This window comes from Exophiala xenobiotica (assembly GCF_000835505.1).
Source record: "Exophiala xenobiotica strain CBS 118157 unplaced genomic scaffold supercont1.5, whole genome shotgun sequence".
Classification (NCBI taxonomy): Eukaryota; Fungi; Ascomycota; class Eurotiomycetes; order Chaetothyriales; family Herpotrichiellaceae; genus Exophiala; species Exophiala xenobiotica.
In genome coordinates this window covers 3,934,168-3,957,153 of record NW_013562490.1, presented here as the reverse complement: position 1 = coordinate 3,957,153, position 22,986 = coordinate 3,934,168, and the positions used below count along the sequence as shown (strand labels likewise).

The 22,986-nt window shown below is 51.3% G+C and overlaps 6 protein-coding genes across 6 annotated transcripts; 2 read left to right on the top strand and 4 right to left on the bottom strand.

Moving 5' to 3' along the window:
- Positions 1 to 536: 536 nt before the first annotated feature.
- PV05_09275 (uncharacterized protein) lies at positions 537 to 2,485 on the bottom strand (the record flags this gene model as incomplete). The annotated part of the gene is made up of 4 exons (XM_013458859.1): positions 537 to 1,431; positions 1,483 to 1,735; positions 1,791 to 1,925; positions 1,984 to 2,485. 4 exons carry the CDS (start codon positions 2,483 to 2,485, stop codon positions 537 to 539), a joined length of 1,785 nt encoding a protein of 594 aa, XP_013314313.1.
- A 6,928-nt stretch (positions 2,486 to 9,413) lies between these two features.
- PV05_09274 (uncharacterized protein) lies at positions 9,414 to 11,201 on the bottom strand (the record flags this gene model as incomplete). The annotated part of the gene is made up of 6 exons (XM_013458858.1): positions 9,414 to 9,566; positions 9,623 to 10,403; positions 10,458 to 10,481; positions 10,533 to 10,846; positions 10,899 to 10,990; positions 11,051 to 11,201. The coding sequence occupies 6 exons, from the start codon at positions 11,199 to 11,201 to the stop codon at positions 9,414 to 9,416; spliced, it is 1,515 nt and encodes a 504-aa protein (XP_013314312.1).
- A 1,028-nt stretch (positions 11,202 to 12,229) lies between these two features.
- PV05_09273 (uncharacterized protein) lies at positions 12,230 to 14,238 on the top strand (the record flags this gene model as incomplete). The annotated part of the gene is made up of 1 exon (XM_013458857.1): positions 12,230 to 14,238. One exon carries the CDS (start codon positions 12,230 to 12,232, stop codon positions 14,225 to 14,227), a length of 1,998 nt encoding a protein of 665 aa, XP_013314311.1. The 3' UTR covers positions 14,228 to 14,238.
- Positions 14,239 to 14,661: 423 nt separating this feature from the next.
- PV05_09272 (uncharacterized protein) lies at positions 14,662 to 16,716 on the bottom strand (the record flags this gene model as incomplete). Its single annotated transcript, XM_013458856.1, has 4 exons — positions 14,662 to 14,798; positions 14,856 to 15,052; positions 15,117 to 16,511; positions 16,703 to 16,716. 4 exons carry the CDS (start codon positions 16,714 to 16,716, stop codon positions 14,662 to 14,664), a joined length of 1,743 nt encoding a protein of 580 aa, XP_013314310.1.
- A 482-nt stretch (positions 16,717 to 17,198) lies between these two features.
- PV05_09271 (uncharacterized protein) lies at positions 17,199 to 18,810 on the top strand (the record flags this gene model as incomplete). The annotated part of the gene is made up of 2 exons (XM_013458855.1): positions 17,199 to 18,299; positions 18,377 to 18,810. The coding sequence occupies exons 1-2, from the start codon at positions 17,228 to 17,230 to the stop codon at positions 18,808 to 18,810; spliced, it is 1,506 nt and encodes a 501-aa protein (XP_013314309.1). The 5' UTR covers positions 17,199 to 17,227.
- Positions 18,811 to 19,392: 582 nt separating this feature from the next.
- PV05_09270 (uncharacterized protein) lies at positions 19,393 to 22,861 on the bottom strand. Its single transcript, XM_013458854.1, has one exon. The coding sequence runs from the start codon at positions 22,681 to 22,683 to the stop codon at positions 19,600 to 19,602; it is 3,084 nt and encodes a 1,027-aa protein (XP_013314308.1). The 5' UTR covers positions 22,684 to 22,861; the 3' UTR covers positions 19,393 to 19,599.
- Between the last annotated feature and the right edge of the window lie 125 nt (positions 22,862 to 22,986).

Genomic DNA, 22,986 nt, shown 5'->3' with positions numbered 1-22,986 from the left:
ACTCTGAACGGCTTCGAGCGTATGCTCTTTGATAATATTCGTCAAGCAACTTGGCAGTCCATCAGCATCAGCGGGCCAAGGATAGTAAAAGGCCTATTAGGGCCACACAGAGGCTGTTCACAGAATATGGAGAAGGCTTTATTACTTGTTGGTGGTGCAGAAATACATCGTAGACTGTGTTCTATGCTTAGTTGGCGGTGGCCATCCTAGGTAGGTATAGGCCTACAGTAAAAAAGGGCAGTGACAGTGTGAATAGCATTCGCCCACAGTCCCTGATAGCGCGTCTACTCTCGTTCTACTCAAGGACATTACAAAATATAGTTCCCGAAAGTACAGACTCTTCGACTATTTTAAGTATGGCAATCAAACTGGCGGTTTCCCACACGCCGGCCCCTCTTGGCCTTGCAAAAGCTCTTCAGGTCCGGCATCCAACGTCCCTAGGTCCAGATTGAAAGATCCAAGTTCAATCAAAGACAAATTAAAACAAATCAAGCAAAGCCATTTTTTTTGATCCTCCGACTCAGATAACCCGGTAATCAGCCGCTCTTTTCTTTGCCTAAAACGACTTGAAATGCAGGGATTTGGATCTCCTCAACATTTGCACTTGCACTACCCGTTCCGCGCCAGAAAATGACTTCATTCACGCTTACACCGCCGTACCTCAATGGATCGAGGTTAGACACACAGTAATCGTCCCATACGTTGGTCGCGTTCGTCGCGTTACCGGAACCGGTGTCGTCGATGACGTTGATAAAGCGCCATACTTCCCCCGTCCGTGTCTGATTGTCGTCGGCGGGGTCCGAGGCGGTGAGGGTGCGGAACATAGGTGTAAATGAGAAATACACGGTTCCTGTTTGTCCGCTCTGCGCACCGGCAACGGCCAGGAGGGCTTGCAAAGTGTCGGTGGAGTTTGAAATGAAGGAGGATATATACAGGGAGCGAGAAGGGGAGAGGGCTATTGTGAGAGAGGAATTGATACCCTGTGGGTTTTGGGCGCAGAGGGTGGACGTGCAAGAGGACGGAGAGGCGGAATAGGTCCCCGCGTAGGTCGATTGGAGGGTTTGTTGGGCAACACGTTCTGCGCCGATGACAAGCCTGTCGCGGACTGCAGCGAAGACAGCGTTCAATGCCGGAAGCTCGCCGGCGAGGACAAGGAAGACCACGAGGTCATATGCCGGGATGATGATGCTGTAGCTGTAATATTCGGTTCCTCCACCTCCTTTCGTGATGAATGTCATGAGCCTCTCACTGTCGGGGAGGATACCAGACGTGCGGAAAATCTCCCAGGGAAAGCCGAAGAAGGAGTGTGAACCCACGGAATAGGCCATGGGGAAGAACCAGTCTAGAGACGGAGTTATGCTGTTGTGGGCGAGGAGACAGTGCTGGAGGAAGGTCGTCATGTCGGTGGGGGAAGAGTAGAGTCCGCCAGCGCTGAAGGAGTTAGTCATATTAGGGGGAAGGGGCTACGGGGGGATGGCTCACGCGCCATCAACACCCGGGACCTCACCCCAGGCGCTCGGATAGGGAAGTTTCGCTGCACTTTGAGCCGGAGGGGTAAAGGAAGTGTTGTTCAGACCAAGAGGGCGGGTAATTGAGGATGAGATGTAGTCCTGGTAGGACATGTTGGTGACATTCGAAAGTACAAGACCGAGTAGATCGAAGCCGATGTTACTGTAAGATGCCACGACGTGAGGAGGGAGGACAGGGCCATATTGTGGCAGAATTCGGAGGAGGTCTTGTTTTCTTCTAGTTAATTCTATGCCGACTGCAATTAGAGTGTCTCATCCTACCTTGCTCGGTACATGGTACTGTGTAATTGCTGAAGGCGTCACATTGAGGGAGAGAGTTGATCCTCTTGTTTGAGACAGGAGGTAGTCCGTACACTGTGGGATCTGAAAGCGATACCAGCAAGTCATCATCAGCGGCTAAATGCCTGTTAGCCAGAGTCCGTTGTCGTCTCACAATCTTTGCTGCCCAGCTTACGGGTGTCGGGAAGACCACTTGTATGTGATAGCAAAGACCTGATAGTAATCTTTTCAAAGTCAAAAGAGCTCTTGTCATCATCGAGGTCCTGCAGGTAGTGTAAGACTGAATCATCCAGGTTCAGATGTCCCTTTGCTTCTTGCTGCAGTATTGCAAGTGCAACAAAGAGTTTCGTGTTGCTTTCGATCCGAAATACGGTCGAACCGTTTATTATATTTGCTGGGCTGTTTTCTTCGGCCTTCAGCGATGTGTGATAGAACTGGAAAAGCGTCTCCTTGGAAGAGGCGATTTGGATGGCGAGTGAGGTATCGTTGATTGCTTCTTGCTGGGCGATCAATGCATTCAGGGATTCTTGGATGTCGAGAAATGTATCTGTCAGCGTGTCTTGGGAGTAGCTTGGTGGATAGAATGCATATTCTGGTTCACAACTAGCCCGAACAGTGCACTGAAAGAAGACGGTGCTGTAGATGAAAAGCAATAGAGTTGAAAACATTGCAGCCATCTTCACGGGACATGAACAAGGCGTAACACGGTGGTGCGGTCTGTAGGAGTCAAGGTCCAGTAAGGTAGGTTTTATACGCAGCATCAGAGAGCTGTCCCGGCATAAGGAGGGAATGACTATGGATATCGCTCTTGCATGACATTAGCCATGAGACAATTCCATATCCTATTCATCCCCTACTTGCACATAACTTCGACCACCCCAGCGTTGTGAATAGCAACAATCTCGCAAGGACGGTGCAAATCGAGCAAGATGCTCTAAATTGGACCAGGGATACCAGCTATGGGCATGCCTTGATTGTCAACTTGCTCTCGGTTAGGATGTTAGGCAACAATCAATTATGCAGCGCGGTACATTCATGCCTTGAATGCTAGAAAACTAGGCTTTGTCCTAAATAGGCAATTCGTTAGTAAAACAATGGCCTTGAAGTTAGACTGGCGAGCCCCTAGAAAGGTTAGTCGATAACGCTACAATTTAGAGGCTAGTCCTCTGGGGGGGAAAGTGCTTACATTTTGGGGTATATGGACAAGGCAGAGGATTCTATCCTGCTGGCCGGTCATGCTTCGAAGTAGGTGGCCCATGCACAACTCCTGAACGTACTAGAACTGCTCGGAAATAGGTCGAAGCTGGGAATCCACGTGGTCAGTGCGATAGACGTCGAGCATTTCTCCTCGACCCATGTGCAAGGGACTTCCCTGCTCGGCACTGCCCAGACCAACCTGCAGAGATCATTCATTCAAGCGTGGAAGACCAGCGCTGCCCAGGGTTGTTGACGAAGCAAGGTAGCGGCCTGACGGAGTCCCTCGAACATGGGCCAAGTCCGGTCAGAATGAAGGAGGGCTTCATGCCGTACGTAGCTTTCCAAGTCCCATATAGGCGGGTATGGTCGGTGGGCTGACGAGGGTCCGTCGCATCTAGAGACCTACAGTTGAGAAAAGCAAGTGGTGTATTGGGGGAAAGCTCTTGCAAGTCCAGGGGCGACCAACCTTGCCGTGGGCCAGGAACTCCCACGCGCATTGCCTTGTTTCCCATTCCTGACGTGACCAGCGAGGGCCGTTCCTATAACGACAGCGTGAGCTTTGTTGCTTTTCTAGCACTCTTCGACGGACTCAGAGTCTATGAAGGTTACCGTGGTAGAAATCCGTCCTGCTACCACGTCAACTTTAATTGTACATTAATGTGGGAACCTTTATCTGCAGCCCTACCATGCAATATTGCCATTGCTGCGGATGAACCAACAAGAGACGTCAAAGTCTCGCTGAGAAAGTGGTTCGGCAGCATAAAGGGACCCCGTTCAGGCGGCAAATGATCGCTATTGTCACCGATCAACGGGACAGAGGCTCGTGGACGATGGTCGACGTTTCCCTTGAGCGATGGGTGCCGGCCACCTCTTGTCGAGGTACCAATGAGGTTAACTGCCACGAGATATCTTGTAGCAGCATTCTTAACGATGAACGCAGCTGCCGGGCGCAGAGGTGGTTGATCCGCGACGCGATAGACGTAGTAACCGCCATCGATGCTTCCACACAGGACGGCCCGAATGTGCTTCGCGTCAGCAGGAATGACAATATCTTTACTTTTGAATCTTGTGCCTCGGCGTATATGATGCTCTTTCGCGGGGCACAAGGGGACATCACGGTATTATGTGCGGAATGTAGCGTCCTGTCACGCTTGCGAGTGAATTGGTAGAGATTGATCAACGCTTAATACTTCATCGACGAAGTAATAACCAGAACAATAATAGGACTCTAGACGGCGATAACATTACGTTGTGGCGCTGTTCCTTGCTGTGCAGCTATCTCCTTGCTATGCAGGTATGGTTGACTAGTGCTCCGCAGACAAATGTTTCTCCGCAATCCGTGAGATAGTGCACATGCTGTGGCTTTCGAGGCAGTTGCGAGGATGGTCTGGATTGGGGGAAACGTTACGCTTTCGACACTGTATTGATGTTTTGTAGACCGCCTGAGGGGGCGAGTTGTCGTTCTGATCATTCGAAATGTTTGCAGCCGTATCTCCCGTAGGTCACGCTGTAGTGACAGAAGCAGGTGGCTTATAAAGTTGCCCGGTGTAGGACCGTGGTCTGTATCGAGACTGCCTTGTTGCAAAGGTCTCAAATCAGGTATGATAAGGATGATTGGCCTACCTGGTAACGGTGGACTAAAGGAATGTATGTAGGGTACCGCACACTGAAGTCGAGTAGACTTATTAAGAGGCTATGGCCGTTGCTGTTCAGGAACGCGAGTCTGCCTTGGCGGCTATGAAATAAGAGCCAGACGCAGCAAAAGAGATGCCCGAGAAATATATTGAGGCGCAGCAAACGCTGGGTGACTTGCGCGAAAAGCATACGCAGGCCATTGGCGGAACTCGGGCACAATATGAGCCTAGTGCTTGGGGTCAAAATTGTGTACCTCTTGGTATGCCCGCAGCCGCCTGGAACCGGTACAGAATTTGGACCCCAAGCACTAGCCTCACTTCAATTTGAAGAGCATCACGTCCGTAGTGAAGGCCACGGTATCTCGGAAAGGGCGGCGTCCTGGTCAGATTCCACCGCAACGTCGAAAAGAAGCCCGAGACTGGGGGTGGCTACTTGGCCTCCCGCTTGTGATAGAGGGGATTTGACATTGGTTGCGGCGGCGGCGGCGGCTTCTTGGTATAGTTGAGGAAGACGCTCTTGGTAGCAGACTGGACGAGGACCACGAAATATTAGCAATCGAAGGCCGCAACGCTGTTGAGGTATGAATCAATAAAAACTTGACGATCATTAGTATAGAGGACATGGGCAAAGTACTATGGATCGCGACGACGCAGTTGCGAAGTCACGTACCTTAAATATTGGCAAGAGTCGAAGGTCTATACCCACAAAGTTGATTGCGCAATATGCCATTGCTTGGTTCGCGCGTGACATCATCTCAAGTGTGACTTCGACGACCTGAAGCTCGGTATGTGGGTCACAAGAACAGAGCGAGGGATCTGCTCGGGCAGCGTTAGCGACGACCTAGTCGTCGCGGATAACCGCTACGGGAGTCGACGACGCTCGACAAGAGCGTTACGATCCGATAACGATCCGATATAAAGTGGCTTAACCCTAGTCTATCGCCGCCGAGTAGAATCGCCCACTAGGCAGCGAACCCAGCGCAACGAAGCTGTGGCTAAATGCGTATCCCAAGGTGCTCCACTACAACATCCGCGGAAACACTTCGTGTTAGGGCTGTTGAGAGTTGGTTACGCGACAGAATGCGGAAGGCGTTAACTTTAGCCGCACACGAGCAAAGTGTCTACACCAGTGCTGTACTTAGCGGTAACTCGGGGAGGTAGGGAAAAATGGACTGCGGACCTACTATTTCTCGCTTAGAAGCTACTTGTATCTACTCCGCGAAATGAGGCGAGAATGTCACTTAGTGAACCTGGTTCGTGCTCGTGTTCGCAACACGAAATATTTGCCCTACTTCTAGGGATAGGGGTACCGGATTTGGACTGTGTCCTAGTCCGGCGAAGTGTCCCCTGGATGTTGACCATGTCGTGTTGTTGAAAGACATCAGCAGCACCACCGAACCTTTTCGATGGGGCTAGGCCTTAACAACGCACAGGATTTAAGGAGGTGAAGGGAAAGTTTGAAGCTACAGCCGTCAATACCATGTTCTCGACGCTTGCATGCAAAGGGATCTGAGTATGGAAGGTAAATTCCTAAATCTCGAGCGTATAAAGGGACACCCTTTCAATCATCGCTTTTCTTAGCTTCGTCTGCTTCGTTTACGAAGGAAAAATTCTCAAGCTAGCATATTTTCGTCATGTTGCATTCCTGCCGTAGCTTCCTCACCCTTCCTCTCCTAAACAATTCCACCGTTGACTATTTGCACTATGATTTGGCTCTCCAATTCACTTGTTTGGATCGTTGTTGGTGAGTCGCCAGTTCATTTGCCCCCGGCGAGGTAATTGTATTGTAATACTGACGTCGACAGGTCTTCCCTTGGCCGTTCTTTCTCAAGGAAACTCTAAATGCGCCAAATGGTGTGCTGCCAATTTCCCCTCCCCTGGATCAGACTGTACCAGCTTGGCTGCCCGAGGCAAAGGACCATGTGTCTCCGAATAGCAACATGGCTGTCTGCAATCTCATGTGCGTCAACACTGTTACAGGTTCTCACAACTGCGGCAGCTGCGGCAACCAGATCGTATCGGGCCAAACCTGCTGCTCCGGCAAAGCTGTGAATACCATGACGGATCCCTCCAATTGTGGTGCTTGTGGAGCCGTTGTTCCGTCTGGCCAAAATTGCTGCTCCGGCAAGGCACTGAATACCCTGTCAGATGCACAAAATTGCGGTAGCTGCAACCACGCATGTGCGACAAACAACAAATGTAGTTCTGGAGCATGTACGCCGACAAATTGCCAAGGACGGGGTCCTATTCCTCGGTGCAGTGTACTCCAATGCCCAGACGCCGCACCGGGAACCTTTTGCAACTGTGTCGAAAAGGTAAACGGTATGAATATATGTCAGTCTGACTGGACTGGATTCTGTTACCAATCTTGCACCGAGGATAGCGACTGTGTCGGCTTCGGAAATCCCTCGGCCATCTGTGCAAGGGCATCCTGTTGCCCTACAGTTAATGGAAACGATTTCACTAGCTAGGTACCTTTTTGGTTTGGATCGAGCCTTTAGCATCGCAGGGCTGTGCCGCAAGGCTGAGTTCCAAAAAGCGACACATGAGGCTGCTACTGCAATCCTCCCCATCCGCCAGCCGCTTATCCCTAATACCAGAGAAGCCAATTTGACCCTACTCAAGGCAAAAGTCTCAGGGTAGGTTCAATCAGAGATGTCTAATAAAAAGGTGATTCGAAACGGAATACCAGAATTTCGTAATTGCGGATCATAACTGTGCGGGAAAAAAGTTGTTGAGTGGAGAAGCTCTACGGATTTTGTTAATTTCCTGTTTACTACTGATATTAGTAGCTGTGGGTGAACTTACGGGAATCGAACCCAGAACTAATTGATGTTAGTTGAATGTTTGGAATGATGGTAGAAGAAGTCAGACTGACCCTTTTCCAGATGTTGTAGACAACCCTTTTCAGGATTCCACTTCTGCTAAGGAACTGTCGCTATATCAGATGACTGCCCGGATCAGATGTGTGCTGCGATGCTTACACGTCATACCCTAGTGTATGTTAGACGGTGTTGACCTTCTACTGTAGGTGAAATTTATTACTTACACTAGACCACATCCCCGGAGGCGGATCAGCTGCTTGCTTGATTCCTTGCTTACTAATCATTTCATTTAAGAGATTTTTCGCGAAGTCTTTATTATATTATTTATTTTACTATTCCGTACAAGTTATTTGCCAAGACCTTGTCAAAGACTCGGAGCCAAAAGAAAGTGCCGAAGCAAACGATTTTGCCGATGCTTGGTTTTAGAAACAGTGCTCGGGCAGCAGTGAACCTCTCAATGTTCTTCGTCCTCTGGCCAATGGAGCCACGAATCCTGCTGAACAATCGCGGAGGATAAGAAACTAGAATCTTGATCCGCGTCCGCTCCAATCTCCTGTTCTCCCGGAAGTCATCCTTCATCGCGTTTGCGTGCACAAGTCGAGTCACCCTGAGGTTACCGGCAAGATCGTTATAGGGGTAGCCTCCCTGTATGGTTTGTGTCCGTGGTCTTCCTTAATTGACGGCGTGCTCAGAAATTCGAGCATAGGTCTTACACAAGCTCTGAGCTGCAAACCTGCAAGAGGGAGATAACTGGAAATTTACTCAAGTACCAGTGTCGAGGCCGTAGACGAAAGGTCGGCAATCCTCATCAAGAACATTAGTCGTTCTGTACCGGATGTTGAGGTCCGGCTAGAGGGTACAGGAGGGACAACTTGAAGTGCCTAAGCTTGTCGAAGAGGAGAGAATGATGACGATCCGTCATCTCATAGGGATGCTCAAATGCTTGCCATCGTGCAAGGAAAGAACAAAGATGGACTGGCGTTCATGGAGGAAAAAGCGATCAAGAGAAGACCAGATACGGTTCAAGCCAATAAAAGCCTCCCGGTGACCCAAATTGCTAGCAGTAGGATGCGGTCATACCTGCAGATACCCCGGAGACTGGCGGACGAATCGAACCAGATCCGGCGACAGACTGTCATTCCATATATTCCTCATGGCGGTAGCCCCTGTGGAAGTGGAGGAGACTACAAGGATCTTTTGCTCACTTTTCCACGCACAATTTTCTGTATGGCATTGAGATGGGCTCGCCAGGAGCCGATGGCGTTGACGTTGTTGATTTCTTAACTAGTGCAAAGCTGCTGGGTACTCAGCTCTTCCAAGTGCCGGCCGGCAAGAAGGCAAGGATGACAACACTGACATTGATGGTGAGCTATTAACGAGCGGGTTTCGTATTCCGCAACTTGACTTTCAAATTCATATTGACTGACCAATATTTCGATGAATTTTGGCTCGGTCACCACCGCTCAATAGTGCCAAGGCCGGAAAACACTATGTCTGACGCTCGGTTTCGCGCGGCCTATTTGGTATGGCCTATTTCTGCAACAGATCGAAGGACAACGTCTACAGTCCCGTGCCTTGGTTAAATATGGCTGGCTTAGCTGTACTACTAGTAGTCTCGATTCGATTGGGCAGTAAAAGTATCATCACTTCTCGGATGCCTTAATCTCTATCAGCGGCTATGAGCTTCCTAATTCCCGAATCTCGTGCATAACCTAGGAGGCGATGATGGCCGGAGGCTGGAACAGATCATGCTTGGTGCCGCAAGATACAAGGTGCCGGCGGAGCTGCAGACACGAGCAGCAATCTGTAGAAGTACAGTCAGAAGTACTATTCGGAACATCTGCGCTCATCTGGTGCGTACAACAGTAATCACAGACTCCAACACATCAATGCTTCTATCATCAAGGAGTAGGTGTCAAGGAAACACAGACAGACAAACGTAGTAGTAATCACAAGTCTCGGTGGAAATTTGGTGCACCCAATTTCTCCCTCCAGTGTTGACCCTTCCACATCAACAAAACGATACCACCATACAAAACGACACCAATCAGACCCATCACACACCAGGCGATCGCGTAACTGGTCCCCTCAGCAAACGGGTTCTGTGAACAGGGATATTAGCAACAATCAATTTCACGCGCCTTTAGCGATGACTGACCATGTAAAACCCCAATGTGAATGAAAAGCAGCTGAGACGGCCGAAGTTGAGCAGAGTAGAGACCTCAGCACTCTGTGGCTTGTAACAATCCGCCAAGTATGCGTAGATATTGGTTGAGACGATCTGAAGACCAAAGGCGGCGATGCCAATGCCCATAACCGGGCCCATCCAATGCGTCTTGTACTTCAGGCAAACTCCCTCGATGATGACGCCGACGGGCAGGAGAAAGGCCCCGGGCCAAGTCGCTGTCAGTCTGGCCTCGCTGGAAATTCGACCGTTGTTCCGCTTCATGAACAGATACAGGATTCGATCACTGACCGGACCAGCGGCAAGTTCACCAATAACGGACCCTATCGTGGTCGACAACCCGATAGCCATGCCAACCTGTGCGACGTCGAAATGGTATATCTTACCGAAGGCCGCGGCACCGGTGACCGCGAACAGTACCGTGCCGATACCAAAGGCATAACTGTAGTAGATGAAGCAGAAGAGCACCGATGGATACTTGAGCATGACGAAGCAGTGTGTAATGTCCCACAGTTTCACACGCCGCTTACCAGCAGTCGATCGAAAGGTGAAGAGGGCCAACCGATTTTTCGTACGCTTGTATGTTTCACCTGTCGAATTGTTGCGGTGATATAGTGTTTCGGGCAGGCAGAAAATGTTGATAATCCAGCTGACAGCCAGAGCGATGCAGGGAACCCAGTAGCTCCAACGCCAGCTGAGGCTCTGTGCCGTAAAACCACCGCAGAGGGCGGCGATATGGGCGCCGTTTGTGACGCTAACGTGCTCGAGTCAGCCAGAGGACAGCAGGTGCAACGCAGATTTTCCTTACAAGACCACATAAATACCCATGAACCTGAAATGTAACTTAGCTTGCGTGGTTGGTCTCGAGGTCCATATTACTTACTTGCCACGTTCATGCATGAAATATAGGTCCGAGGCCGCGGAGCCTCCAATTGCCATTCCTGGAGCCACCCCTATACCGACGATCACACGCGCAGCGAGCAGGGTTCCCCATGTTTTGGAAATGGCACAACCAGCGCCTGCAACAATGCCGATGATTGATGTAAAAATGTAAACAGGTCGCCGGCCATAAATATTCGAGATCGGCGAGAGCAACAATCCTATCACGCCCGCAGTCACAATGGAAAGGGTAGTATTGTAGGATGCCTCGGTGATGGTAATGTGCATGGATTTTGCCAATGGAGCATAAGCTGGATTCTGCACCAGATGTCAGCGCGACCACCAGGAACAGGGACGACCGAGAACTGACAATGAAGCCTTGTGTGAATGGACCGAGGAATGACAGGAAGGACACCTGAAGCAATGTCACCAGCTTCCATGTGCGACTCCAATTCAACGGATCTAGACCGATATCAGCACATCGCCGCCATACATGAGATTTCAGCAAAGCAGTGTACGCACCCAGCGGGTCATCAGAAGGCTGTGGACGTAATGGATAGCCGTGGGGATCGAGCTTCAATGCTGGACTCGGATCTCCCACCTCCTTGTCGCTGTGGGATAGGATATCATGCTCGGTGGCGTAGGCCTTGGGGTCGATATGCTCAGAAGACATGGTAGTACACGTCGCTGGGCCTCTAGGTTGGCAAATGGCGGAGGGGAATATCGTAGTCTTATAGGATTGAAGGCAGGACCTTCACCGTTGCTGAGACGCACTGCTGCCGAGGACGATAAGAAGCATGCGAGGGTCTGTCATTGCCCGCAGTCACTCGCAATAGCGAATTCCTGGCATATCCAGCTCTCAACCCGCTCCGTCGTGCTACACGTATTGCAGAAACGCGGGGCTCCACGTTTAAAATCTGCATCCGCATGATGTAGGCACTGCACCTATCACGACCTGTATGGTGGCGATGGTGGGATCGACGTCCAATGATATTTGGGGAAAAGCCCGGATGACTTAGCAAGTCAGTTCACCCGCGGCACGGCAATTGCGAACCACCAAAAAGATTCCGGCCATCACGGCCACCAGCTTTCTGCCTTCGGCCTTCTGCTTTCTCCCCTCCTCCCGAGCTCCTCATCCGCTTCTGCCACCTTACACACCCAACCACTAGTGATGTTCGCATTGATGCTTCCGTCGTCCTGTTTGCGTTGCGGACCCAGGTCCCGGCCCAGTCTTGCTTGAAGATTGACCATGATGAGGTGGGCCCTCTGGTCAGAGATGTTCCCATCATTCCTAGATGGGTCTGTGACAGGGTATTTGGATCACCACCCTCGGGAAGCAGTGCAATCCACGAAGCGACGAAAGATCAGTGCGGCCTGCGATGAATGTAGGGGCAGGAAGATCAAATGTGATGGTACTCGACCAGGTGAGCATGCTTAATCTTCTTCTGATGCGGTTACAACGGCTTGATCGATTGCTCTGGGTCGCACTATTCTGGCCGCACTCTTCTCAGCGTGCTCATGAACTAATTGTATCGTCGAATAGTATGTGCGCCCTGCCAAAAGAGATCTGCCCCCATCAATGTCTGCACTTGGGGTTTGCGAAAGTATCGTGGCCGCGGTAGATCGAAAGAGCAGAGTGTTGGACTAAGATTAGAAATTAATGAGGGATATGGGCAGCCGCCTTCAATGCCACATACCCGAATGTTGACAAAGGATCCCATGGCCAGGCCGCCAACTGCCGACAGTGTTGGAAACAACGCGATGCTAGGCCTGATGCAACACGACGACCAGGAGGCAGTCGGTGACCATGGCGATTCGAGCGCCTCGAGCTTTATGAACCATATCAGAAGCGTCTTTGACCGGCACACGGGGGCCTTTCCAGACTCTCAGAGCACCGCAGCCACACCAAGCCATACTCAACCATCGGAAGGTCCAGAATCGAGCAAAGCACGACCGTCGTTAGACTATGTCCTCCCGCCCAGGCAACGAGCAGACTACCTACTAAATCTCTATTGGCGGCTGATGGGGAATTTGCATACTTTCCTGGACATCCAGGAAGTCAAAGTCATGTACGAACGGGTATGGACTGGAAAGGACCTTGGTGAGGATGCGCTTACATTCCTGTGCCTGATGAATGTGATATTCAGCATTGCCTGCCTCCTGGACTCCTCCATCGTCGCTGAAGAACGCGTCAAAGCGGCAGACATCTTCTACAAACGTTCTCAAGACCTTCTAGGCCTGGAGCTCATGCAGCGACGGTCCGTTCTCACAGTGCAGTGTTTCCTTCTTCTGGGACAGTACCTTCAGAGTACCGACAATCCCCAGCAATGTTGGATCTTCGTCGGGATAGCCGTACGTATTGCGCAGAGCCTAGCACTCGACTTGCCCTCAACAAATTCTGATGTCAAATCCATGCATCGAGGAAACGTGCTCCGCATGGTCTGGCACGGTTGCGTTTTGATGGATCGCACCTTGTCGATGACATTTGGACGACCCGTCATGATAACCTCTCAAGCGGCATCTGCCGTACCTCTTCCGACAATTCACAAATGCTCCGACTGCGACGGTTTCAATACGCCATACATGGACGGTGCCGAGCAAGCCGCATCTCCCTTTTTTCTCGAATCTTTGAAGCTGCACGATATCATGAGCAACACGCTGTTGGCGCTGTACAGCACAGCGTCCTCGCAAAAGCAAAGTGAAGGGATGTATGCTACCTACTTTGGCAACTTAGGCGCAAGAGCTGTCGGCAACATCCTCCAGATTAACAAACAACTTAGCTCTTGGGTGGACGAACTACCGGAGCACTTACGAAATTCATCTAATGGCAGTAAGACTACGACGCACCGCCGTCAGACCAACATTATATGGCTTCAATACCGCCATGTCCGCATTCTTCTCTTTCGACCTGTCCTGTCGAGGTTTTGTTCCAAGCACGAAACTCGGACCCTGAGCCAAGGAGACCGATTGCCGTTCAAGCTTGCGCTGCATTGTTCTGTTTCCTGTGTGCGGACAGCCTTAGACACGATAACCTTCTTTGAGCGAAACATGTCAGACGTGGGACTGAATGAACTTGATGATATATTACCTGCTTGGTGGTACAGTATCTTCTATCTTTACACTGCGGCCACAGTCATGGTTGCAGCACGGTTACATCCTTCCATCGTTGCTGAGGTCAAGGAGAGTGTCATTAGCAACGCTTGTCACGCGGTCATCAAGATATTTGAACGATTTCAGTGCTTCGGAGCACACGCCAAGAAATGCGCCGCTGCTCTTCATGCCATCTTCGAACAGGTACAACACCAAAATCTTGGTCAACCACAGCTCCAGTGTCAGACACAAAGCCAAGCCGCACAGTCATCGGGCGACCTCTCAAGGCAACAGCAGCAGCAGGCGTATACACAAGACGTGCAGACTGGCTACGAAAGCCGTCGTGTCGCTGGAATGCCTAGCACCCTCGATCGCGTCCTCTTCGCAGAAAATTGTCCAGTACAGTCGAATGACACCATAGTCCACCATGCTACCACGACAGCCGACGGCTCGAAAGATCCAAGTCACTGGGCCTTGCACAATGCCAACACTGTTATGACAGGGTTTGATGCTTTTATTCCGAACGGTCCCTCAAATCTCGAGCACTTTGATTTGACAGAATTCCAGCACCATCCCGAAGACATCTCATGGCTTACCAGCCTGCCCTAGTTACAGATGGGGACGTCGCAAGACGTATATGGATATGTCGTGATCGCAGATGCACCAAAAACGCTGCTGCACACCGGAGGGACGTTGCACTGTTTTTTGTTTTGCTTGCTTCACATGGCTGTCATGCTGTTCTTGCCAGCCTGGAAGACTTGCTCAACAAGCATGATGTCACGGAGGCTCAAGGTCCGAAGAAGAAACCATCGAGGTCGAGACCGTCGAGATCGAATTCATCTCCAGTGATGTATCTCTGCGTCTGCCAGGATGCTAGGTCAAGCCAAGAATCTGCCGATACCGCAGCGGTGTGGTTTGGCTGCTGGTGAGGTAGATTCCGCGCATCCCTATCGTTGCCCATGCCATCCAAGGCGTTTCGGCCTATTAAGTCTCGGACATGTTGCAGCATCGCGAGATATCGTGATGCCAAGGGATTGTTATGGCTAGCATTCCTCAGGAAATTCCATGCCGTGATCCAGGGCGTCCGAGCTCGCCATCAGTTGCTCTGGGTCTACCAGCGTCAGCTTAGATCGGTCCATGTTCTGCATATGCAACAAAACACCCAGCGAAGTGAAAACATCTGTAGCACAGCAGTTAGTTGGAGCGTCGTTCGTCTGGAGTACCTGAGCACACTTACAATGAAGATTGTAGGAGATGGAATTCAAACGCTGTTGATGATATTGTTCTGAGATCAAGCGCATGCTCTCCAGGGCCGCAGCCAAGCAAGTCTGCGATCCCGCAAGAGCAATGGTGTGAATGAGCTCATCTTCAACAGACTCACGACTGAACATCAACAGCAGTGGTCTCTGCAGAAGAATCATGATTTGTAGGTACCTCGCGCGAGAATGAGCGGGGCCATCAACAGGAAAATCGCCCGGGATGGGAATGCAACACTCACCGAATCCGCGTGACGGTCTGCTGTCGTCGGTACACTGGGCTGTCCCATTTTGGCGAATTGAGAGCAAGATGTGATGGTTTGCGATGCCACCATGATCTCAGCCGCTCGTCCAGGACAATCAACTCGGCAAGTTGTTGTTCAGGGACCATCGAGTCTACATGACCTCGACGTGCGACCCTCTTGGTGGTGGAGTAGAGATTGCGTAGGATGTCGTCGATGAGACATGTCAGTTGGATGGTGTGGTTGAAGAACTCGATGATCGAAGGACGGCCGATCGGCTGTCGAGGTAGCCTCGCTTCGTGATGGATGTATTGATCGTCCACGGCCAGTGGGTGAGGGACACTTTGTGCATCCTCTAGACGCATGGACGCCGGTCTACCAAACTTCATACTCAACGTTTGGTCCAGCGCAAAGCAGCCCCACCAGGCTCTTTTCCTAACCTCTTTCTCAACGCTCGAGATGCTGAGCGAGTCGGCATCCAGATGAAGACCAATGCTGTACGCCGTCCGAATCATCCATCCGGCCAGCGTCCAACACTCATTGAGCTCAAGTGCGCCCTGCAGGTAGTGGCACAGCAACAAGAGAGCCTGGACATGCTCCAAACTACCCCGTTTTGAGATTTGAGGTAAGACCACGCTGCGGGAACGATCCAGGAAACAGGTGACGGTTACATCCAAGCTGTTCGCCACAACATCCTCACAAAATTCACAGCCTAGAGCAAATACCGCATTAGCGAGGCCAAACCACGAACGCCGACACTGCGCTTGGTCGCCATTGCCCCACATGTTCTCATATTCGGCTCTGAAACTCCCTTCATGCAGGAATGGGTAGAGCGGGTGTACTCGGTCGAAATACGCATCGACCAGGTTGTCGGCCAGTATGCGTTCTGGCAACTGCTTTGCCCACGCGCCATTGGCAGGACCTTGGTTGCGAGTCTTATCATGGAGTCCTTGAGGACTGGTCGATGCCGAGCCCACCGCTTGACCATGGTGCAAGTGGACGCCTTCAAGATTTTGCGTCTCTCGTGGTACTTTAGACACGAATGCAAATGCTGATGAGCCGCCATAGTACCCGTCGGCCAACTCAGAGTCATGAGCGGGCGCGTCGCTGGTGGTTGAACTCGTCACTCGCTGCCAACAGGTTGGATCGGCCGTTAACGTGTTTGGATATAGAAACGTGCTGACCAAAGGGGTCCGGCTGTCGAGGCTAACATCCGATGACGCTCTTGCGGGGACGACAGGTACACCTTGTAATGCAAAAACAGAGCCTGGCCGAGAAGACCCTGTTGGGACTGCATTGCCCTTCCATTGGGCCTGAGGAGCACTACGACCCGACTCTTCTGCCGATGGAGTCGAGATCAGACTGGGCTGTTCTGAGGATGAATCGGCGCGGTGCCTGACATACAGTCATCAATCTTGCAAAGCGGTGGTACATGTACGAGAACAGTTGCTAGAGATAGGTTTTAACACTCACCTGTCGTCTACTAGGCTTTGCCGGCCCCTCAAAAGAATAGTGGCATTCTAGCCGTCTGCTTCGACATCCTCCACACTGGGGCCGTTGACCGTCGCACCGCTGTTTTCGCTTACGGCAGCCCTTGCATGCATGTCGTGACGGCAGCCGCTGCACTTTTGTCGGTTCATCGGCCATGTGCTCCTTGGACCGCGACTTGGGCGACCGCGGGCCGTACGCAATGGGTTGAGTTTGAAGCAGCAGGGGCTCACCAGGCCGCACCAGGTATATTTTCTGACCGGAGGTGACGTTGAAGAGTGAAGATCGAATTCCCCGCCACGGAATCGGAAGCAAATTTTCAGTGTCAAGGTCTTGATTCCGCGGCAGGACCCCGCAAAGCCCCCATCATCCTGCTAGCGCCCCGATCAGCTTCTTCCGTGACAAATGGGAGTCCCAGAGGGGCGGGGTATCCCAATACCAATTCCAATTCCGACACCACTATCTTTCACGGCTGTTCCGTCGAGGCATTGCCACAAGCGTTTGCAGTACCGGTGCCTTCGTGCGCGTATCGCCAGTATAATAGCCTGAGGAGACCCGACACACTGCCATGGCTTCGTGGCTTGCATATCCAAGAATTGTCAAATTGTCAAGACTCAGTCAGGATGCATCAAAGCATTACTCTTGTAGCTCTGATTCCGGTCGCCCTCGCCATCGTCTTTGCCAGTCTTTACCAGAGCTGGCGTACATCAAGAGCCTGGAATCACATCCCCACCCACGATTTTACAGATGGACGCAATGACCGAGAACGATATATCAACGACCTCAAGGACTTGCTGGAGTCTGGCTATCGCAAATACAACAAAGCCGGCCTTGCGTTCAAAGTGCCCATTCCAATCGGTGGCTACTCGGTCAAGTATCGCGTGGTCCTCCCCAAGGATCATCTCGAGGAGATGAAACATCTGCCAAACAACATCTTCAGCTGGGCTTTGGCATCCGCCGTCATCTTTGCGCAGGATTACACGGGCGCTCCTCACCGTGGGCCTTGGTCAGGAAAGGCATTACGAGTCGGCATCCATCAAAACCTCGAGAGCATCACCAAACAGTTGTCGGATCGAATCGACGAATATTTCGGAAAGTACCTGCCACAAGACCCGTCGTCGACGACCTCCATCAACTTCATGGACTTCTTTGTGCCTGCCATTGCCAACGTCACAAACGCTCTTCTCTGCGGCGAGGAACTGGCTTCAGACTCAGAATGGATCCGACAAACCATCGATTTCTCCGTCAACCGCTACAAGTCCGCGGACGATGTCCGAGCCTGGCCGCCGTTCATTGCAACTTTTGTTGCACCACTAATCCCCAGCGTGCGGAGGCTGCGCCAAAGCCGACTGTATGTCAAGCGACAATTGACCCCCATGTACGAAGATCTCAAGAGCCGCAATATGCTAGGCTCAGACGAAAAGGCCAAGCTACGGAAACAGTCATATGGATTTCAGTGGCTCTGGGGTGGTGCGCCAGAAAACATCACCCTCGAGGATTTCTCAGACACCATGATGAGGACCTTGATTGCATCGATCCACACTACAGCCAAGACCATGAGCATTGCACTGATGGACATGCTGAGCCAACCTGAATATCTAGAGGAATTGCGTCAAGAAGCTCTCGATGCTCAAAGGTCAGACGGTAGCATCAATATTGATGCACTCTTCAAGTTGGATTGCTTTCTGAAAGAGAGTCAGAGACTGACGCCCGTGTTTCTATGCAAGTCACCCAATCTCGAGGGTGGAAGTACACGCTGACCGAGATTCCAGTAACGATGAATCGGATTGTGACAAAGCCCTACACTTTCCACACCTCCGGCCTCAGCTTACCCGTAGGAACCATGACAACGGCAGCCACCGCAGCAATCGCCACGGACCCCGACACCTTTGGTCGCGATTCCAACGATTTCGACGGGCGTCGATTCGCCAAACTTCGCGAAGGCAACCGATCTGGCGAAAGCTCCTTCAAAATGGGTATGGCCACGGAGGATTCTTTGGGTTTCGGGCTGGGCAGTCAAGCGTGCCCCGGCCGATTCCTCGCCGTCAACCAGATGAAATTGTACCTGTCGAAGCTGTTGACCCGGTATGAGCTGACACTCGAAAAGGATGGGAGGCCATATATAGGCGGGAGGCCGAAATACAAGTATTACGACTTCTCCGTGGTGGCACCTAGCGAATTCGGCATGAGTTTGAAGAAGCTATAGGTGGTATTATACACAATGTTCGTAAAACGTAATGCGTCAAGCAAGGATGAGACAAGTTGTTCAATACTACTGTATCTATCATTGAAGGTCTTTCGCACGGGTCAACTTCTGGTACGGAGTAGACCACTGTGACCACTCGACTGCTAGCCGTTCTCTCTGATCCTTCCTCAAACTCCGCAAATCCGACAAGTTCATTGGCGGAGACCCTCAGTCCTCGCTGGCGTTATCATGCTCTGCGATGTATCCTTTCATGCCAAACTTTCCCCATTCAGAATGGCCAGCGCGTAATTCATGCATGAGGCCTGTTTGATGCTGCAAAACCATTTCGAGGCCGGGGTAATGGGTGGAGTTGAGCATGGGAGTTTAAGGATGGGAGAATAGGTCGGAGGTTTGGGGATAGAATTCTAGGAATCTGGCGGCTTGGTGAGGGTAGTACGCCTAGTGGTAGTCTATTGGCTTGAATGGGATTGCGGGTGATATGAAGACTTTGCAGAGAGGAGATCTCCCGGCCTGTCTGCACCACCGGCCATTCGGGACCGAAAACGAGGTTACCAAGTCTGGTAACGAGACCACGTATGGTCTTGACTCAACCGTTTGACTTGCATCCACTGCTCGAACTCTTGTCGTCGTTGAACTCGCCCAATCGGTATGGAGAACAAGTCACTCTTGCTATGGTCTATGTATCGCTTCCATCCCGCAATCGCTCTAGGTGGTAACATAACGTACTGGGTTGTTGCAACAAAATCCAAGTTCCAGACCATTCACAATGCTTTCCGATGGACAGGCAGCTCACAACTCTGCCATCACCAGCGCAAACTCACTCATATCTGGTGGCGGCTTATCAATCTCCACTTTCAACCTCCTGTTAAAGAAGGCTCCCCTATTACCAATCGTAATGTGCCGACTCAACGCTCTCGTCCTCCTAACTTCATCATCACTGACCCCGACATCGTCTCTCGGAATCCACACGCTCGGCTTCGGGTGTCGCAGCACGGGATGCGTGAACGCAACACTAACCAACATATCCCGTTCCTCGGCGGTGAGGGCCTCCAAGTCGTCATTGTGCTGCATAATGATTCTGCTGATGGGATCATTCATCATCAGTGCCGTGACTTCGCGTTTGCGTGGGATAAGGCTATTGCTGACATATGCCTCGGCTCTGGAGAGGTCTGACTCGAGCTTTGCAAGCTGGGCTTCGTCGAGAGGTCGATGCAAGCGCTCTAGGATGCGCTTGGCCTGATGCTTGTCGTGCTCCTTTTGCGCTTCCATGTCTGTTCCGCGGCGAGACAGGTGTGCCGTGCTCAGTGATTGTAAAGAAGAACGTCGCTGCTTTTCGGCGAGCGAAAGGGATCGTGAAGCTTGTTCGGTTTGCTCGGTCTGTTCCCGAGGGGCATAAATCTTCCCTGCGATTTCGAGTACTTTCTCCTTCTCTGCCGCCGTCTCGCCGCTCGCCAGTCCGGTGTACTCCACGTTCGAACTCCGAGTCGGTGCTTGGTCTTTGTCACATAATAACGTCTCGCCCGTCAGCTGTAGAGGAGCGTACCTACAGAGTCCATTGAAGTGAATTGCCAGCCAGATCTGATACATCATCGTGAGCACGAAGACGATGGACATGATGATGCCCTGAGCCTCACACGCAACCTTATTGTGTGTATCGCGGACCAGGAAAAACAAGCCGATCAGGCAGACCTCCATGAAGTACAGGCCTGTGAAAGTCTGATTGATTGCACTTGGGAACCATAATCCACCGCTATCAACATCCCCCGTACGAATGACATAGAGGATGTTGTTCTTGATAACGACATAGAAGAGGCTGAACGTCAGCAACATGAAAATCAACATAAGCGGTGCGATGACTGAGTAGACGAGCCCAATAACGGCGAACGTCGTATACCACGGAATGTTCGATCCGATTCGAGTTCTCCAGGTGAAGCTCAATTTGCCGAAGACATCATCAGGGCTATTGACCTTGGAGAAGACGTAGAAGTTCAGCAGACGGATTGTCTGCAAGATTGAGCTCGAGCTTATTGATAGGGCTTGAAGGATCAAGAATGAAAAGTAGTAATTCGCAGCAGTCGGTAGGTTTGTGGCCAGGATTTCCGGAACAGACGCTGTGTTGTGTATGAGTTCCTGCACAATGCTAGTGAGTCCGGATGAGATGGTTGGTATAATAAAGACCTCGAAGAGGAGAAGAATAAAGTACCAGAGCTGGAGGGAGCGCTCGCCTCGAGAGCCCGTTGTAGCCCCACGGGTGCTGTTTGTCAACGCTCGAAGGACAATCGGCGTTGGGCCGCTCAAAAGAATGACGAGGATGACCGGAGGGAGAGTACCTTGTACGAAAGACAAGAGCCAGCGAGGCAGCGTGCCTATCCAGTGCAGCCACGAAGTTGAGCCGGCTAGTGTTGACACTCTCGAGAGTAACCCAGTAAAGAAGGATATCAAACCGAAGACGAACACCAGTACAATGAACAGTACTACGAAGATGATAAGTCGTATAGCTCTGTTCCGCCGGGTGTAGTTTAGCGCCGACCAATTGATGTCTGCTGGTGACATCTCAACCGTTCGTGGAGCCATGCGCCCCGGCATTGTATTGGCAACCGTCTGACATGCCATATGTGCCGCCTTCTGAGTATTAAACTGGATGAAGGCCGATCCGTTCTGTGGGCAATGATCCGCTTCTTCGATATCTGCCTCAATCTCCCGATTCAGCCGCGCAAGTTCCCGCCGACAGTAATAGATAGTGTCTACCTTGAGCGAGAAGAAGCGACCGACCAAGGGAAGTTTGCATGTCTTTGCGTAATTGAGCCGAGGTATTCGCATAGTTGCCCGTTGCTTGGGCGTCATAAACTTGGTCCAAAGAGCTTTTGTCGTCAGGTCATGTTGAAGATCACGTTCGCAAGCTGCCTGCGTCGTACATTCAGTTGTTTCCTCATCGGCGTGAGGTTCGCTGCCAGTATGCCTTGAGGCTGTCGCACCCTCGATAAGTATCGACATCTCGTTTGAGTTCACGTCGTCGATTCCTTTTCCCTTCCGATGTTGCCTGACCACTCTCCGAATCAGATCGGTCTCGGCTTTCTCGAGACGATCCTCGTACTCCCTCCACAATTTGTCCTTGTTGGCGAGTGACTCAAGATTCCGATTCAGCCATATCCTTCGTACCCCGCCAGGAAAATCGTCGTAGAGTTGCATCAGTGCTTCAGTTGTGCACAAATCCTTGGGTATGTCCATGATGAGGACTGTCGTGCTCGAAGCTTTTAGTCGATGGCGTCGACTTCTGAGATGCTCTTGCCTCTTCCAGACATAATGCAGCAACTCGTGATGAAACAAATAACAGACCCAGATTATGGCACCGACCGCTAAGACCAGATGCGCCCAATAGCGTCTGGTGTGCTGCGGTGCCACGTTAGACCAAGCAAGTGTATCCAGGCCAGTGACGTTGTACCTAGTCGCGCCTATGGTGTTGGTGCCTTTTCCATCAACATAATTGATCGGGATCAGGATTGGTAGGATGATGAGAGCCATAGGACAGAACATCTTCAGACACATTGCCAGATATCGGAGAAAGAAATAGGCATCCATGCCTGCTTTACGCAAGACTAGGTCGCTCGGGGTCTTCAACAACAGCCAGAGCCATCTGAGAGGATTGTTGGGTGGTGGTTTGACTCTGTCCTTGGACGGGATCAAGAAGGATCTTGGCTGGTATATCCGTTTTGCCCAAAGGTAGTTCCGTACAATCAGGAATGTTCCGAACTGTACGGCAAACAGGACGAAACCAGCAGCAAGTGAGATGACGAATGTCTGGACTGTCGTTCCCTCCCTACCCTGCGCAGTGCCCGCAGCGCCGTTGATGATACTGCCAAAAGTGTCGGACATGGCTGCACGGCGTTGTACCAAGTGAGCTTTTTAGTGGTGACGTTATCAGGACCGCAGGAGGCTGGTAGTATCGTCGCAGGAGGCATCACGTAAGACGTGGTCAAATTGTCATTTTGATCCACACCAGATGAGACCTTGCCCTACAAAGACATTTCGATATGCTCATGTTGGTGATGACGGCAGGACGGATGATCCAAGAATTATCGGCTGGTGTTGACGCGAACTCTTTGCCCAACGTGCCCAGCAGGTGGTCACGTGTCACACCAAAAACTCGCCTCGGCCAACTCCAGACGTCATATCCCA